Source organism: Argopecten irradians, chromosome 8 (assembly GCF_041381155.1).
Source record: "Argopecten irradians isolate NY chromosome 8, Ai_NY, whole genome shotgun sequence".
NCBI lineage: Eukaryota > Metazoa > Mollusca > Bivalvia > Pectinida > Pectinidae > Argopecten > Argopecten irradians.
Window position 1 is genome coordinate 38625334 of NC_091141.1, and position 18066 is coordinate 38643399.

Below are 18066 nucleotides of genomic sequence, written 5' to 3' on the forward strand. Positions count from 1 at the left end.
TGTGTATAACGCCAGTACTCACCTTGGCATCTAATAGTAAATTATCAGGTTTGTTGTCCCTGTGTATAATGCCAGTACTCACCTTGGCATCTAAATAGTAAATTATCAGGTTTGTTGTCCCTGTGTATAATGCCAGTACTCACCTTGGCATCTAATAGTAAATTATCAGGTTTGTTGTCCCTGTGTATAACGCCAGTACTCACCTTGGCATCTAATAGTAAATTATCAGGTTTGTTGTCCCTGTGTATAACGCCAGTACTCACCTTGGCATCTAATAGTAAATTATCAGGTTTGATGTCCCTGTGTAAAACGCCAGTACTCACCTTGGCATCTAACAGTAAATTATCAGGTTTGATGTCCCTGTGTATAAAGCCGAGTTTATGGATGGAATCGATGGACAGCACCGTCTCCGACACATAAAACTGTGTCTGTTCCTCTGTTAGTGTGTCCTTCTTCATCAGCAGTGTCATCATATCTCCTACAAAGGTCAAAGGGTAAAGGTCAAGGTATAAATGGTGAATCTCTCCCAGAATGCATTACTATCCTGATCAATAAATACTTCATAGACATGTTAGTCACTGCTAACTCCTATAGTCAAAGAAATTATGCTATGGTGATTGTTTATGACAACATGGCCAGCATAACATATTCCGTTTTTGCATATATAGAGTTATCTCCCTTGGGGTTATGATTCCCATTGCAATGTGACATCATTATTATGTGAGTTAAACTCGTGTTGTTTTCTCTGAAAATTATGACATTATGCTCGCAAATAGATGATGTCATAATAAATACCTACATGCAAGGGCAGGTAACTCTGTAATATGAAAATATTGAATAAATCAAAACAATTTACCTACAATTATATATCTGTGATATACTTCAGAACATTACGTAATAATTACAAACCTCCAGGCAGAAACTCCATTATGAGGTACAAGTTTTGTGCATCTTGGAAAGAGTAATACATTTTCACAACCCATTGATGATCTGCTTCTACAAGTACGTCTCGTTCAGCTCGTACATGGGCCACCTGTAACAGATAATACATATGTAGCTGTAAATCTGATGACTCTGTCAAAGAGATAGGTAATTTACACCTCTGGGGACCACATATAAATCACTTCGTTATAAGCATAGTGATATATATTATATACATCTTACAGGAACCTTGACAGGGAATGAAAATGACAATGTTACAATAATGAATTTGTTGTAAGAGTGTTTCTTATAACCATGTTTTACTGTATAGACACATGGGCCTTTCACATTATCTTTTCTATTGTCACATTTAGCTATGCCTGTAGAGGGGAACAATTTTTGTCACAAAGAGTCATTTCAATATCTTACTTAAAATGCCACATTACATAAAATTCAATGTTAACAGATCCGGAATCGAACATATATGAGCAGCCAAGAAATAATGAATAATATGTATCTGTACAATTTGCTTTCTAACATGTAAATATTGGGTTTTACAAGTTTGCAAAAAGTACTTGAATACAAAAATTCAATCATAAATGAAAATTGAAATTTACTCTAAAATTAACTAAAGTTGAAAGTGTAATAAGAGCCAGACAGAGACAGGTATCCTGTAAAACTATTTACCCTACTTTTGTAAATATGACGAAATGTACCCGGGTACAATTGGTTCGATTACATTAATTTAATAACGGTATGTTGGTGCAAACTATTAAGACTTTTGCTGAAGGATGTACATCTCCTGGTAGGAAGCATACACCCAGCTGTTCAAAACACCACCGGATTCACTTAGTTCTTACCTGGTCTTTATCTAACATATCTTGCTTTCGAAGAATCTTCATTGCATACACATGTCCCGTGTCTTTTTTCTGTACTAGTCGTACCTGTCAAATTAAAATAAAAGTTCAAGTAAGTTAACTTGTATGTATGTAGTTTGGGATGAAATAAGAATGAGGCATGTGAAACCTTAATTGATATTTACAAAAATAATTTTTTTTTACCTTCAAGGAAATTTCTCTAGCTTAATCAGTTCGGTAATATTAAACTTTGAATTTGCTAAATGTTAACATTACTAAGATATTGATATGAATTTGTACAGATCTGAAAGAAGAAATGGAATGAAACTCTCACGTGCAGAATACACTCTTCATTGTAGTATCAAAATACCGAGGGTTAGAATACCTAGGGTCGGAATACCAAGGGTTGGAATACTGAGGGTCAGAATACTGATGGTCAGAATACAGAGGGTCAAAATACTGAAGGTCGGAATACAGACGGTCAGAATACCAGCAGTCAGAGTACTGAGGATCCGAATTCCGAATACAGAGGGTCAAAATACTGAAGGTCGGAATACTGACGGTCAGAATACCAGCGTTCAGAGTACTGAAGGTCGGAATACTGAGTCAGATTATCAGGGGTCGTCGAAATATCGAGGATCCAAATACCGGACCATGGGTCAGAGGGTTGGAATACTAAGGATATATTTCCCTCTGTTAATGACTACTGTAAAATCTTGGTTAATTACCAACTCAAAATTTCATTTTGGTCAGACATCTCTTAACTTAATTTAGCACAAGTGGAATTTGATCCCAAACAAAATCATCAATGCAACTTGAGTTGGAATCTATAATACAAATTCTTCTCTTTAGTAGACCACAGTTAACCATTGTAACCTCAGGAACAGCCATATTGTATCTATCAGCTAGAGATAAATTTTCTGTTATGTTTAAATTTCTTCCAACATTTGAAGAAGACTTTGATTAAAGTGAATGGGATGTCTTATAGTCAAATAATACTTTTGCTTGCTTCTTTAGGATCAGCACTTTTGAATTTATTTTCAAAATCAGAGGTTTTTATTTTAGAAATTGTTCTTTAGCTAAATATTTAATAAGTAAATATATATTGGAGGTGTGACTATCAAACAATGTCATATAAAATTGAAAAACCAATAAAGTTTTCGATCTCAACACGAACAGGAAGCCGTTGAGATCACTGTCAATTTAATCTGTTTGCCATGAAAGTCCTTGACCTTTGACACAATGAACTGCATATTAAAGTGAGGTGATAAAAATGTAAACAAAAAATGAAATACTTATTTTTCATGATGATGTTGCTTTTTCTTCATTTTTGTTCCAGGATATATGCTAATTATAAAATTGAAATTTCTTGGCAGATGAAGCCTGGATTGAATTAGTCAGATTATAAGGTTTTCCTTGCAGCTTTGTTTGATTGTATTTATAATAGCTGACCGAGATTCAAATCTTGTATTCACAGCCATAAAGATTTGAGCTGTTTAAATTAAATTAAAATTATATTATCAGTCATTTTTATGACAGATCAATAATGAAATCTGTATACAAAGCAATATAACTACAGTGCTGTATAGTTTATCTAATTTACATAAAATCTGGGATTACACCTATTTATAGTCTTACTTAAATACGTTGCCACCCTAAACATGGAAAACTTGAGTTTGTCAACTCCTGGAAAATCCAGTCACACACCCACTGTACACACAAAAGTGAACCTAGCTTTCCGCCTGTCTCGATCGAGTTAAATTCTCGTTCTTAAATCAATAAAAGATGAAGGAACCAATCCAAAGATCTTGATGTTCAGTTCAGCTTAACCATTTAAATATTCAAAAAATATATGTTTAGCTAGGCTGTTTGTTTTTTGAATTTTGGATATATAAAGAAACCTGAGACATACATGTCACTGCCTTCAGTCTATATATCACAGCAGGAGGACAGGATGGAGCACATGGGTCACACTAGATAATAATTTGGCCTTACTCCCCTCCCCTCTTATTTCATGACTAGCATGACAATTAGCAGTTTTATTATACTGGAAATATCTACAATCAAGCAGTTTTTTTGATGAAATTCATACACATATATAAATATACAGCTAAAACCATTTGTCATACTGCCTAATGTATTTCCGAAAATGCTTGTAAATTGGGATTGCAATATACCCTTAAGTAAATAACCAAAACTTTGTCTAAGTAAATAAAACGCCAAACAGATCCTTCATTGCATGGCTGCCCCTGTCTTATACAGGTATGTAAACACTGCTTTTAAGACATTTAAAATATTGACATTAGCCGTAAAGATTTTAGCAAATACATCCATTGCACAACTTTACTAGTATCTATGTCAAACGTTTACTGAAAACTATAGATAGATGCATCCGCCTCTGTACGTCATCTGGACAGGACAACACAGGATTGATAGATGATTTATATTTTACTAATCATTTACCCCTGAATATCTATAATGGATTGTTTCAGCCTTGTAATATTAGAAAAAAGAGTCAACAGGGATGTATGAGTTAAATGGGGCTCGGTGGCCGAGTGGTTACAAGATATCTCGACATATTACCACCAGCCCTCCACCTCTAGGTTGCAAGTTCGAATCCCATGTGGGGCAGTTGCCAGGTACTGACTGCTGGCTGGTGGTTTTTCTTCGGATATTATTGCTTTCCTCCACCAACAAACCTCCTTACATGACCCTGGCTGTTTATAGGACATTAAACTAATAAAATCAAACCCAACTATGAGTTATAAACTCCCAGGTACTAGCCCTTTCCACATCTGGGTTTTGAGTTAGGGACAAGGTCAACCAGATGTAGCCATAAGTACTGACCATAGATATAATTAGTGGTGGGACATCGGTTGGGGATTCCAACCGATCCGATCATCGATCCGATCATCGGATCGGTTAATGCTGCCGATGTCGTTTACCGATTATTTTAATCGGTTACAAGAATATCTTCAACAACAACATGCAGTGTTATTTGATTGCCTTCAAACTACTAAAAGTTGCTTAATTTGCTGTGTGCGTGTTTCTCACTTATTTTGCTATCATTTTTATATATATCTTACATCATTATTGCTATTGTGTTACTCTGTTACTGTATATAAACTGTATATCAATATTAAACCCTAACTCACTTTTGTTAATTTAAGTACCACTAGTATTTAAGAACACTTGCATGAACTTGCACACTCTATTTGTTATAATCCTATATAGTACAGTAGTGTTGTGGTAGACTTGCACACTATATTTGATATAATCCTATAGTACAGTAGTGTTGTGGTAGACTTGCACACTATATTTGTTATAATCCTATAGTACAGTAGTGTTGTGGTAGACTTGCACACTATATTTGTTATAATCCTATAATACAGTGTGTTGTGGTAGACTTGCACACTATATTTGATATAATCCTATAGTACAGTAGTGTTGTGGTAGACTGGTAGTTGGCCCTGCAGGTAGGGCGTAAGAATTGTACCTGCTGCCCCTATTGCATGATCTTAAAGGCGACTAAATTTAGGATCTTATCTTTTCTCTTCTTCCTGACTTTATTTTTCCTAATGCCTCCCTTGGCACTGCCTTACTTTTGGCCTTGAGTTCAGCGTTCGCCCCTGTGAGGAAGGCTCTTGGTTCTGTCCCCTGGCCGAGAACTTTATCTGATTATCGGTTACGGGAAAACAAGAATCCGATCATCGACATCGGAAGGCTCTAACAAGTCGTCAATCGATTATATCCGATGATCGACCCACCACTAGATATAATACAAGAGGCCCAGAGGGCCTGTATCGCTCACCTGGTTTGTAATGCCAAGTAATGTTCTGAATACAGGTTCATTTTTCTTTTCTGAAGGAATTTTAATATTAACCTCTAAATCCCCTATTGGGCCCCACCCCTCCTGCGCCCAGGGGGCCAGAGCCAAAATTTATACAAGTTCTGTTTTCCCCAAGGATGGTTGTGGCCAAATTTGGTTACAATCCATGCAGAACTCTAGGACAAGTAGCGATTAATAGAATTTGCCTCTATTTCCCCTATTGGGCCCCCCTCCTCCTGCCCCCGGAGGGTCAGATCCAAAATTTATACAAGTTCTGTTCCCCCTCCCCCAAGGATGTTTGTGGCCAAATTTGGTTACATTCCATTCAGAACTCTATGACTAGTAGCGATTTAAAGGATTTACCTCTATTTCCCCTTTTGGGCCCCGCCCCTCCTGCCCCCAGGGGTCAGAGCCAAAATTTATACAAGTTCTGTTCCCCTTCCCCCAAGGATGTTTGTGGCCAAATTTGGTTACATTCCATTCAGAACTCTATGACTAGTAGCGATTTAAAGGATTTACCTCTATTTCCCCTAATGGCCCCTGCCCCTCCTGCCCACGGGGGTCAGAGCCAAAATTTATACAAGTTCTGTTCCCCTTCCCCCGAGGATGTTTGTGGCCAAATTTGGTTACATTCCATTCAGAACTCTACGACTAGTAGCGATTTAAAGGATTTACCTCTATTTCCCCTATTGGGCCCCGCCCCTCCTGCCCCCCGGGGACCAGAGCCAAAATTTATACAAGTTCTGTTCCCCTTCCCCGAGGATGTTTGTGGCCAAATTTGGTTACAATCCATTCAGAACTCTATGACTAGTAGCGATTTAAAGGATTTACCTCAATTTTTTTACCCCTTTTGGCCCCCTCCCAAGCTCCCTGGGGTATGGGGACCATATAATTCAACAATTTTGATTGGCCTATGCCCTTAGAAGGGTTTGTACAAAATTTCATTGAAAATCCTTCAGCAACGGTTTTTTTGGAGAAGAAGTCGAAAAGTATAATTGGTTACAAGACATACGACGCACGACGCACGACGGACGACGACGACAAAAGGCGATTAGAATAGGTCACTTGAGACTTCGTCTCAGACCCTCCAACAGGAATGTATGAGTTAAATGGGGCTCGGTGGCCGAGTGGTTTACAAGTTCTCGACAATACCACCAGCCCTCCACCCTCTGGGTTGCAAGTTCCGTGTGGGGCAGTTGCCAGGTACTGACTGCTGGCTGGTGGTTTTTCTTTGGGTACTCCTGCTTTCCTCCACCAACAAACCTCCTTACATGACCCTGGCTGTTTATAGGACATTAAACTAATAAAACCAAACCCACCTATGAGTTATAAACTCCCAGGTACTAGCCCTTGGCGTCCACATCTGGTTTTGAGTTAGGGACAAGGTCAACCAGATGTAGCCATAAGTACTGACCATAGATATAATATAAAGATCTGGATATTTCTGGGCCTTAAAACCAGGCACATCTCTAAAAGAACTCGACTTACAACAGCATGTAAAACAAAACTGAACCGTATTGTTGCAGTTCTGTTAGAGTAGCATGGAGTGCAAACCAGTAGTGTATAATGGTTGGGATCTCAAGTAAACTATCGCCCTATAAACAGGCCACCTCTACCACAAAGCCTAAGTTGTAACACTATCGCCAACACTCATAAATATTTACCTTAAGTCTATAAGTTTCTCAGACAAGCATTAGCCCTGCTTTTCATCTTGTATAAGCAGTGTTAATTCTGTATGAGCAATGGAGTTTTAAAGTTTATATATATTTCATTGGAGTACACTTTAAAACCTTTTTGGAAGTGATAACTTATCAATAAAGTGCTATTCTAAAAGCCACAGTGGTCTGCAATTATTTTGTTATAAATTGACTTATAAAATACATTGCTGGTCCATGTAAAGCCAGAGTTAAAATACAATCACATAAACAACACTTTGTTGACCCCAGTAACATATATGTATACCAGACCACAAGTGCAAACATAGAGAAGAAAATTACTTGATTTCTGACTTTACCAATAATAAATAACAACACCTGGTCAAGCTTGATCATCTCAGAATCATTGCATAAGTCTAAAGTATGAGGCTTGGTTTATGTTTACCTAATGGCAAGTACCAGGAAAAAAACCACCAACCTACAGTTCATTTATGGCAACTGCCCTGTAAAGCATTTGCATTTGCTACTCAGAAATGGATAGCTAGTTGTAGAAATTTTAATGTCTTTCCACGAAGCCCTCCTTTCAAACTGAATCCCCGAGCAGTAGAATTTGAGAATGTCATAGTGAAAAGTTTGAAATGCGAATCAGCAACATGTATAAGTTAATACCCGTACGGCTTCCTCTTCCAACCATAAACCGGTTAAAAAATAATGAGGGCATCACTGTCAGTTTTGTATCAATAAATGGTGATTAAACAGGAGTTACTTCCCCTGGGGATTGTCTAGTGGCCTATTGATTGCTGAGGCCTTGTTCTATTTAGGGGTGAATAATTGAAATTTAATGAAATGCCATAATAAAAATCCTGCTTTATTGTTTTGGCTGGAATGGAAGGGAGCACCAATGCCACTCCTCTGTTGCATGTTTATGGCTAACTTTAGTATGAAGAATAACTTCAGCATATAAACTACATTATGCATGTGGAAGTCGATATAATGTAATCCCGCCTTGTTTCCTAGGGGAGTCATTTTCTCCCTACAAAACCAAACTCTGACACCACAAACAAACCCAGTTGATGATTGGTGAGGATGTTACAACTCCAAGCCTGGTAGATCCCAGAGATTCATTTGAAACAAGATAACCTGTATTACTTAATAATCCCAGGAGAATTACACTATGGAATTTACTGATGGTTTGTCCTGCGTTTGATTTAGAGAGAAACACATCCAAAACTGTATGTGATTGTTTCACATAGGAGAAGATTGGCATCACCAATAGTTAATTTATCAATGTACGTATAGGTTGGAGTGAGTTTGATGTTAGATAGCGTTGAATTCTCAGTTCTACTGTTTTAATTGTTATACTTTTCAGGTTTTTATAGTTCTGATGAAAGATGCTTGTGATGTTTTTTGTTCTATTAAATTCAAAAACATATAAATCAATTAGACCACCAACTGGCCGCACTGAACTTTTACATATCCTGTAAATGGTAAAATTCTGATATAAGATTCAGGAGGAGAAAGTTGGATCTGAAAGAACACCAACCTACCACAAACACCTTGCAAGCAGTCAAATCAAATCTCAAATTTGATTTAATCTGATGAATGGTGAAATAGAATTAGATACAAAATCTGCTCCTCAGTGATTCTGAAAGTGGTAAAACTAACAACAAACATGATATTGTAGAGCCATTTGAAGTTTCATGGAGATGCGAGATTTGAACCACTGGACCCTCCAAACACTAGCCGGAGTGCTCCACCAATTGAGCTTCCTGTTTGCTGGCAATTGACCTGATCCAGAAGCATCATTAACAGATATATATTTCAAACTTACCTCACCAAAGGCACCTCGTCCTATAACTTTAATTGGGGAAAAATCATCTATATCTAAGCGAGACCGTTTTAGTCGTAGGAACTCCGTCTCTTTGGTAGCATGTTGTTGTCGCCGTTCATTTTTCTGTAAAATACAATAGAACATATTCTAATTAAGATCTAATTTAACAGAACATTGCTCATGCTCAAGATCATATGGATTATGAAAAGCATATATCTTATTTCAAAGTTTCATTCTTAACATGACAGTCTCATCAGAATGGTGAGGGAACTGTGGTAAATATAGGGTTCAGAGCATTATGCTTCATTAATTCTTTTAGATGTAAACAGGTGGTAGGAGCACTGTATACTATATGTAGGATGTCAGCTGCCCTAATACGGGGATTCAATCCTTCTTTTTTGGAAATTTCTTAGGTTGATAGATTGGTGTCCAAGAAACTGCTGCTCAGATGATATATCATTATATATCAAAATTGCTGCTAATGTCTGATCCAGTTTTTTTAATCAAAACTTATTACTTGTGGGTTGAATTTGTTTGACAACATTTTATAACTAAGAACTAGTGCAGGAACTCTGTAGACAGTGTTAACATTAAGGGAATAATGATAATAATCAAAAGTAACTTATTTAAAAACTTCTTTAAATTGTTCCAAGTTTTAAGGTGATCTGTGCCATTTCCTCTGCCCCCCCCCCTTCCCCCCATATTGACTATGGTATATCTATTATCTATATCATGGCCTCAATAAGTAGGTAATTTATGGTACTTAGTCAAGTGGAGAGCTTAAAATCAATTGAATTTCTATTTAAATTTTTGTCAAATTCATTAAAGCTTTAAAGTAACATATATCTCAAATCTGTAATAAACATCAAATTGATTTACAAAAACATGTTACAAAGTAAATTAGGATTACTTTATCTCTAAAACATATCTATTACCCACATCACCAAATAATTTATCTAATTTCACAGCAGCTTTAGATCACTTTAATCAAAGTAGGAAATTACATTCAAGCTGCCGCGGCCTTAAATCTATTGAATGATCAGGACAAATATATAGGGGAAGATTCAACTGAGATATGATGATCATTTGTTAAGCTGTACAACCTTAGGATCAATCTGTTGGACAGAAAACAGGCGGGTAGTATATATCATACTGTCACATCCATCTCAATTATACAGGTCTATATAGCAAACACAAATCTGTCAAAATCTGAACACATCCTAGCTAGCTGAAACAGGGGAGATAATAAATAGGACAGCGATCTGTTATTGATAAGTAAGTTGTGTGCTGGAACAGCTGTGACAATCGATACTGCTAGTCCTGACAAAGCCTAAGCTTACTTATATAGAGTACCTCATTCCATATATAAGTGTGTAATTACTTGTGTTTATATCTCGGCATGTCAAGGTGAGAAGGTTTTACATTTATCTAATCTTACTGTAGAAATACATGGAAATTGATTCTTCTTCTGAAATCTTTGCGGAAGGTTATCAATATATAATTAAGTTACTTATGAAATTAATTAATCTATAAGTTGAGTCATAATTGTATATGTTTCATAACTTCATAATCATTTTCTGGTTAATATACAAGCCAAGGAAGAAAACTCATCCTAACTGCATTTAGCTAAAATGGAAAAAATAAATACGTCATTAATACTGTAACAGAATTTTTTGAAGATTTTGAAAAAAAACCCAGTGAAGTTGATGGTGTATAAAAAATAGTGAATTATATGTATGACATAAATATAAACTAGACACTTACCAAAGGGCAAAAACTTTAAGTCATATCATGACTTATACAGAATTTTATGATGGTTCATTAATTACGACTTATATTACTGACTCGCCATTTGCCATATTACCTGTTACAACAGGCAATTTCCTGATTAATATAAAAGTCTTACAGGTAATTTGTGAACCAGGTTAAGATCTCACGGAATGTCACTAACCTACACTGTATAAAGTCTATATAGAAAAGCTTGGTTATAGATGAGGAGACTTAACACACTTATACTACAAGTCTGTCACGCTAACTTCATATCTCTAACTAATGATGATGTATAGTCAGTCTTAATTTATACATTATATGACTTATACCTGGCGACATGTAAAGTTCTACTTCATATATATCAGCAGAGTAAGTATTACTTAGTCAGGGACAATTAGACATTTTGTGGTATACAGGCAACTTCGATAGTAGTCACAGACAAATGGTATATATAACGTCAACAACGGTGAGTTAGGCAAGGTTCAGGACTGGGCCCAGTTTTATCAAAGTTCCTTAACTGGAAACTTACTTAAAATTCTCCTTAAGAAAGCATTACAAGAGTTAAGCAAAGCTCCTTTCACTTAGGAGTTTTTCCTTCACTTATAAAAGTAATGCTTTTCTATTATAGAGAATTTTAAGTTTGGAATGTTGATGGAACTGGGCAATGGCCTGGATGCTATAACTACTAGATCTCTGGGTAGAAATTCACAAAACTATAATCAAGTTATATTTTTTGTTTGAAGTCTTTGGGCAAAGCTACCATAGCTTCTCCTCAGGTTAATGTATTGACAGATGAGATAATGAGGCTATCCTAAATCCTTTGACAGTATACAACATGACAAACCTAATGTAAAGTACACACGACCTTCACATTATTATAAACTCCCCATTCCACCATCGATGGTTTATCAACGATTCATCACCTGACATATAGACTTACCATCGATGGTTTATCAACGATTCATCACCTGACATATAGACTTAACACTGAATGACACGACCAGACAAAAGTATAAACATGGCTTGGCTATAGGCAAAGTAGTAATGTTTACAAGGATGAACTAAATAAAATGTCGCCATATACAGGTGTGGTCCCATTATACCTTAAATATCATAACAGGTATTTTTTGTATGACTTATACCTTTCCCTAAAAGGTTGCTGTAGTTTCCATTTTCATATATTTCAAATTCTAAAGAAAATGTGCTTCTTATACCAAAGAAGTTGTTAACTGAATCAAGTAAAGAGTGATACATAAACTCATTTGACCTACAGAAACCTATAAGGAGTAATCACCTCCCCTTGTGGTTAGGTACATTGTAACCTCTGTAGTAAACTCAGCCACAGGTGAAAATCAAACCACAATAGAAGTTTATTCACCTCATTTCACTACAATACCACAAATATTTGCAACCCAGTCTCTAAATGTCCTACGGGTTTTTGATCTGTTATCAGCGACAAAAAACAGCACAATTCATTTAACATAACAAAGTAATAAAACCACAGCCTTCAGTATCCTAGCCAGGCAAATCTGCATATAGCACAATAACTATGGTGTGTTCTGGGATTTTACAGTCTTTGTGTAATGTCACGAAAAAACATTAATATCGTAAAGACAAAAGTATTGTACATGGTATTGATCAGGCCTTGGTATATGTTATGGGGAAAGCACAGTCTCTTTAAATAATGACTTCATTCATAGAAAAGCTAGTGTTAATCGATATATAGCATGTTTTCACTTTTGTCACGACTATCTAAAATTAGTACCTACCAAGTCACAACAGGTCATGTTTTCTGTAAGAGACTGGCCCGAGTTTCATATCCTTAACCAACTGCAGGTCCAGTTTCATGTACTGGACATTTAAAATATGAATCACTGGTCAAAATCAGCAGAATAAGACCAGAAATTGAACCAATTCAAAACTTCAGGTCAAGATGTTGTGAAGTCAATTCAGGTTATCCATGTATACTGATCCACTCAGCAAAACAGAAGTTATAAAAAGAAACTATCATAAGTTAAGGAGACTTCCTTAAAATCTGTAATTCTTTCCTATGGATATCTTTAAGATAAGCAATATAATGTTCATGACATTCATTGCCAGGGCCCTGAGAGATTTGAGCCTGTAGATCGACTTTTGTCATGACTACCTAAATTAGGACCTATTAGGTCACAACAGATTTATGTGTTCTGTAAAGATTGACACAAGTTGTGGTCATCTGAAGACATGAAAGGTGGTGGTGTTTGAGATCCTGGACATATCTAATAATATCAATAAGTATTTTCTCGAGTGACCTTGACCTTCCACAAGCTATAAATGTGTATTATAAAGTCTCACTCCAGGTAGAAGTTGGACAGAACAACAGATGTGTAGTGTGGTAAGAGGGAACACTGGTAAGATTTTAATCTGGTTTAACTTATAACACATGTACACAGCAGTCGATTACAGTGTATTAGGTAAAGCCCTCAATTACACATAAATAAATTCTCCAGGTTTTAAATGGTAGCTTAGGAAAGTATAAGGATCAACTGGTGGATTAATTGTCCGCTAACCAATTACAATAAATACATATATTATATATGAACAGTATATCATTTAAAAGTCTACAGGCCATGCCCTTTTCAATGGGATATATAAAAGAATCAGAAATCAACATTTACATAGAAATCTGTCATTAGCCAATTCAAATACAGCAGAGCCAATAGAATGTACATCCTCTAAATTTATCAATAAATCAACATTTTGAAGTCTTTCATTTCATTAAACGTAAACATTCACAAAATAATATCAGAGATATAAATACTATATATGATCATGCTACTGTAAAGTTCATTGGTGTTTTCTGATGCATATATAAAATTTGAAAGAAAACAATTTTTGAAGAGAAATATTTAATATAAACATGATGATGATTGAAAATGTTTTGTCCTAAAAATAAGGTTGAAAATGTTTTGTCCTAAAAATAAGGTTGAAAATGTTTTGTCCTAAAAATAAGGTTGAAAATGTTTTGTCCTAAAAATAAGGTTGAAAATGTTTTGTCCTAAAAATAAGGTTGAAAATGTTTTGTCCTAAAATTAAAGTTAACTTTAACTACACTTATCAATCCTCTTCAGAAGACTAATGCCTAGTTATCGTGTTGTCATTTAACAACCGTAGAAATATATGTCACGCGATACCACATGTATCATCACTTATCAAGATCTAATAATATCCGGCCGTGAAGATGCCCTTTAACAAATTCAATAGCGACGTTATTTTAACACAAATATATAAGTAAATATGCTGGCGATATGATATTGGTTTAAGAGGCGAAAATATAGATTGTCCTTGGCTGTATATAGGCCTAGGTATGATTTGTAAAGCGTAATATCACAATTTTCTTCTATTTCTACTCCATACAATACACCTTGATTACAGTTGTCCCTCAAACGTGAAACTGCTTCAAAACACATACAATAAATTATGGTTATAAAACGAAGTTAAAGTTCTCTGATCCTTTAAAACCTTTAACTGATGAAAATCGGTCACCCTTTAATAATCGTTTACCAGAAGTAAGTATGAATGACAGCTGCTGATTAAAGTATCATTGACACTTCTAATTTCATCACTGTGGAAAATCATATACCGGGTAGTAAGAAGCGAGTACAAAAAAAAGCAAGTTTTGTTTCAACTTTTTTTTTTTACCTCCTCTATCTTTTTAGGCCATGCACTCAAACCTGAGTTACTGTACTTGTCAGACTGTAATGGGCCAATTTCTATTGTTTCGTATGTTAAGGCTTAAAAAATGTTTTGCATGTGCCAAACATTGATTTTGCTGTGCATTTCTGATGAATGTTACCATGGATGTTGCACACCAGATAGGTGCCAAGAGGAGGCGTCTGACAATAGTTTGTACAGGAATGGGAAAGTCGATGGACTGCCAGTAATTCTCCCTCTATAGACTACCTGTCTCTCCTAGAAATCTTTATCGATTACTCCAAACATTGTCTGTAGATTCGCTTGAACTAAACAAGGAAACGCTATTGACTATGTCCCATAATATAAGAATATTATATGCTCAAGGTTTAACTTTCATCTTTCACATTACTATCTCCATTATCTGCATTATTTATATATCTACTAGTCATATCTGAAATTGTCTTTTCCATAAATTCTGACAGAATGTTTTACATGCTTTAAACCTTATTTTCAGGTTTCTGCTAATTATGTGAGGTTTAGCCAATATCAATGGAATACTTTGGACTAAACAGGGTCTTTCAATCAATGTAGTTCTAGGTTGTACGTAACTTCATTACTGACGAAAACAGTGACGTGAAGTTTACCTATGGCTAGACCTTTGGTAACAAATACACCTATAATGTTTACTCTTGGTATAGGCTAAAGGAAGGCTCTGAATAATTCATGTTTTTTGTTGGTCTAAAAAAGACCAATTCTTTCTATTTTTGTTTGATCAGAAGTTACTGTGAGTTTTGTCTACAGCGATCTATTAACCTCTACACCTGTCTACAGCGACCTATACATAACTGTTTACAGCGACCTATTGACCTACACACCTGTCTACAGCGACCTGTACATAACTGTTTACAGCGACCTATTGACCTACACACCTGTCTACAGCGACCTATACATAACTGTTTACAGCGACCTATTGACCTTCACACCTGTCTACAGCGACCTTTATATAACTGTTTACAGCGACCTATTGACCTGTCTACAGCGATCTATACATAACTGTTTACAGTGACCTATTGACCTTCACACCTGTCTACAGCGACCTATTGAACTTCACAACTGTTTACAACAACATATTGACCTTCAAACCTGTCTACAATGACCTTTTGACCTTCACACCTGTCTACAGCGACCTATTGACCATCACACCTGTCTATAGCGACCTATTGACCTTCACACCTGTCTACAGCGACCTATACATAACTGTTTACAGCAACCTATTGACCTGGCTTCACACCTGTCTACAACGACCTTTTGACCTTCACACCTGTCTATAGCGACTTATACATAACTATTTACAGCGACCTATTGACTTTCACAACTGTTTACAGCGATCTATTGACCTTCACACCTGTCTACAGCGACCTATACATAACTATTTACAGCGATCTTACTTTCACATCCCAGATCAATCCTGAAGTGGCACTAATGAGACAGACTCGTACTGCACTCTAATAAAATATTGAACAGCCTAGTTCCAGAGTCAATAACCGCCAGTTCAGAAGTCTCTAATAAGCAGTGCTAGTCAGTATTTTAGAATTCTAGACCAAATATCAAAATAACACAAGAGGCCTTTGATTCTTAAATGGTATCTCATACAAGATGTCTACAGGATTTTAGTGTCACCTTACACAAAAGGTCAAAATACTGTCACAACTGTCTATAAAGACCACTTATATAAGGGACAGAGGAAAATGGTCTTCATAGCCAGGAAGTATTTATACACAGGTTGAATTGTGTTGAAATTATAAGTCATTTGGAACCCTATCAAAGTGGTCTTATTAAGCAGGTGGTCTTCATACAGAGGTAGTCGCTATGGCAGGTTTTACTGAACATAAGATTACATGTCACATGTCTATTGTATACGATCATTGCCAGACGCTACTGGTCAGACAATCTAATTTCCATATGTTCCTGTTAGATTCTGCTGTATATAATCAAAAAGCCATAAAATTCTTATTAATAGTTTTTTTTTTTGCACCAAACAACTTCTTGCATATGACTGGCCAATATATCCAGGTCAAAGATGCTATTCCAGACTAAAAATACTTTGCCTTTTAGCTTGAGAGTATTAAGATGTCCATTGTGTACCAAATCATGTTGGTGCCATAGTGATAGTTCAAAATCACCCAGATCAGATATTGTCATGCATGTTGAAAACCTTTATTCATAAGAGGCTTGGCACCACTGCTCAATCCTAGTCAATCTCAACAATAAAGGCAAGTTGCCAATCCAGAGCCAATGACATATTTTGATGCTCTGACAATGAATGACTAGCCAATTGGCGAGTGACCTCTAAACTTTACTCGCCAAATGTTGTCAAGAGAAATTTATAAGATTCATATATTGATTTGATGTGTTAAGAGCTTTATTGAGACACCTTACACTATTGAGCAAGCAGATACTCATGTACAAGTATTAAAAAACATGAAAAACATAATTTCGTGTTGGTCAAAACTCTTTTTATTCAACAACTGCAATGTCCCACTAAACAGCCTCTGTACTTCAGCTTCCTTTTTGTTTTAAATCATTTTTCAATCTGTTTAAATTTTATATACGGTAATATAAGTAATTTATATATAAATGTATAGTAATTATCAATATATCTCAAATTTATTCAGTTACTAATTCATATCGCGCCGATTAGGGTTATTATATTTTATTTAAAATTGAATAAATTGGGCCTAATATCTCAGGCAGTAATGTACAAGCTTCCAAGAGTCCGTTTTTCGTTGCATATGTCTACCAGCGGCTTGGAATTTAGTTGTGGCTTGGCGATTCTATACATGTATGCATTGACGAACTTTATGTGCATATCTTGCAATGTTTTTGCAACACATTGTTTGCGTTGTTTGAAAGTTGTGTCCGACTGTACTTTCGTTTGAACTTGAAGCGATAACAATATCATGAATGTCTTACTGTCTTTCTGTGTCACACAAGCGTCTGTCTCTTTCGTAACAATCAGTAGTTGGACACAAAGTCTGTTTTGCCGGCCATTGATCAATTAATAACCTGTTTACACATCTTTTAGAACATCGTACCTTCGTCATGTCTTGGCCACAACATTCGTTCAGCCATGTCGAAGCGTTTGCTTCCTGTTGATGTATTGGCTTCAGTCCCTTTTTTCACATGAATCCAGAGTCAAAACTGCCATTGTTCTCTGTTTGTTTTGACTTTTTAAAGCCAAAACAAGTCAGGGGGATTTGCCCCGGCCTTTTTGCCGCCATATTGCTACTGATACATGAGGTAGGGTCATCAAGACGCTTTACAGCAGGCAGTGATTATGCTTTTAAGCGCTTTTCTTACACAGATTAGATATGTGTAACTATTAAAAGAACCGAACACATAAAATAAATCCGGAAATATTAAGGAATTTTTTACTCGCCGTTTGGCGATACATTGTTAATTTTAACTCGCCTTTGGAAATATTTACTCGCATATGCGAGTAAATTTCTCTCAACTTTGAGGCCTGAG

At 36.0% G+C, this 18066-nt stretch overlaps 1 protein-coding gene across 1 annotated transcript in view; it reads right to left on the reverse strand.

Moving 5' to 3' along the window:
• Positions 1–18066, reverse strand: part of LOC138329888 (serine/threonine-protein kinase tricornered-like) — a 41584-nt gene that overhangs the window by 1893 nt on the left and 21625 nt on the right. The window contains exons 2-5 of the mRNA XM_069277178.1: positions 9094–9216; positions 1782–1865; positions 910–1033; positions 324–478 (exon numbers count right to left, since the gene is read on the reverse strand). Of these exons, the coding sequence (XP_069133279.1) occupies positions 324–478; positions 910–1033; positions 1782–1865; positions 9094–9216 (486 nt within the window). The remainder of the gene's footprint in view (positions 1–323; positions 479–909; positions 1034–1781; positions 1866–9093; positions 9217–18066) is intronic.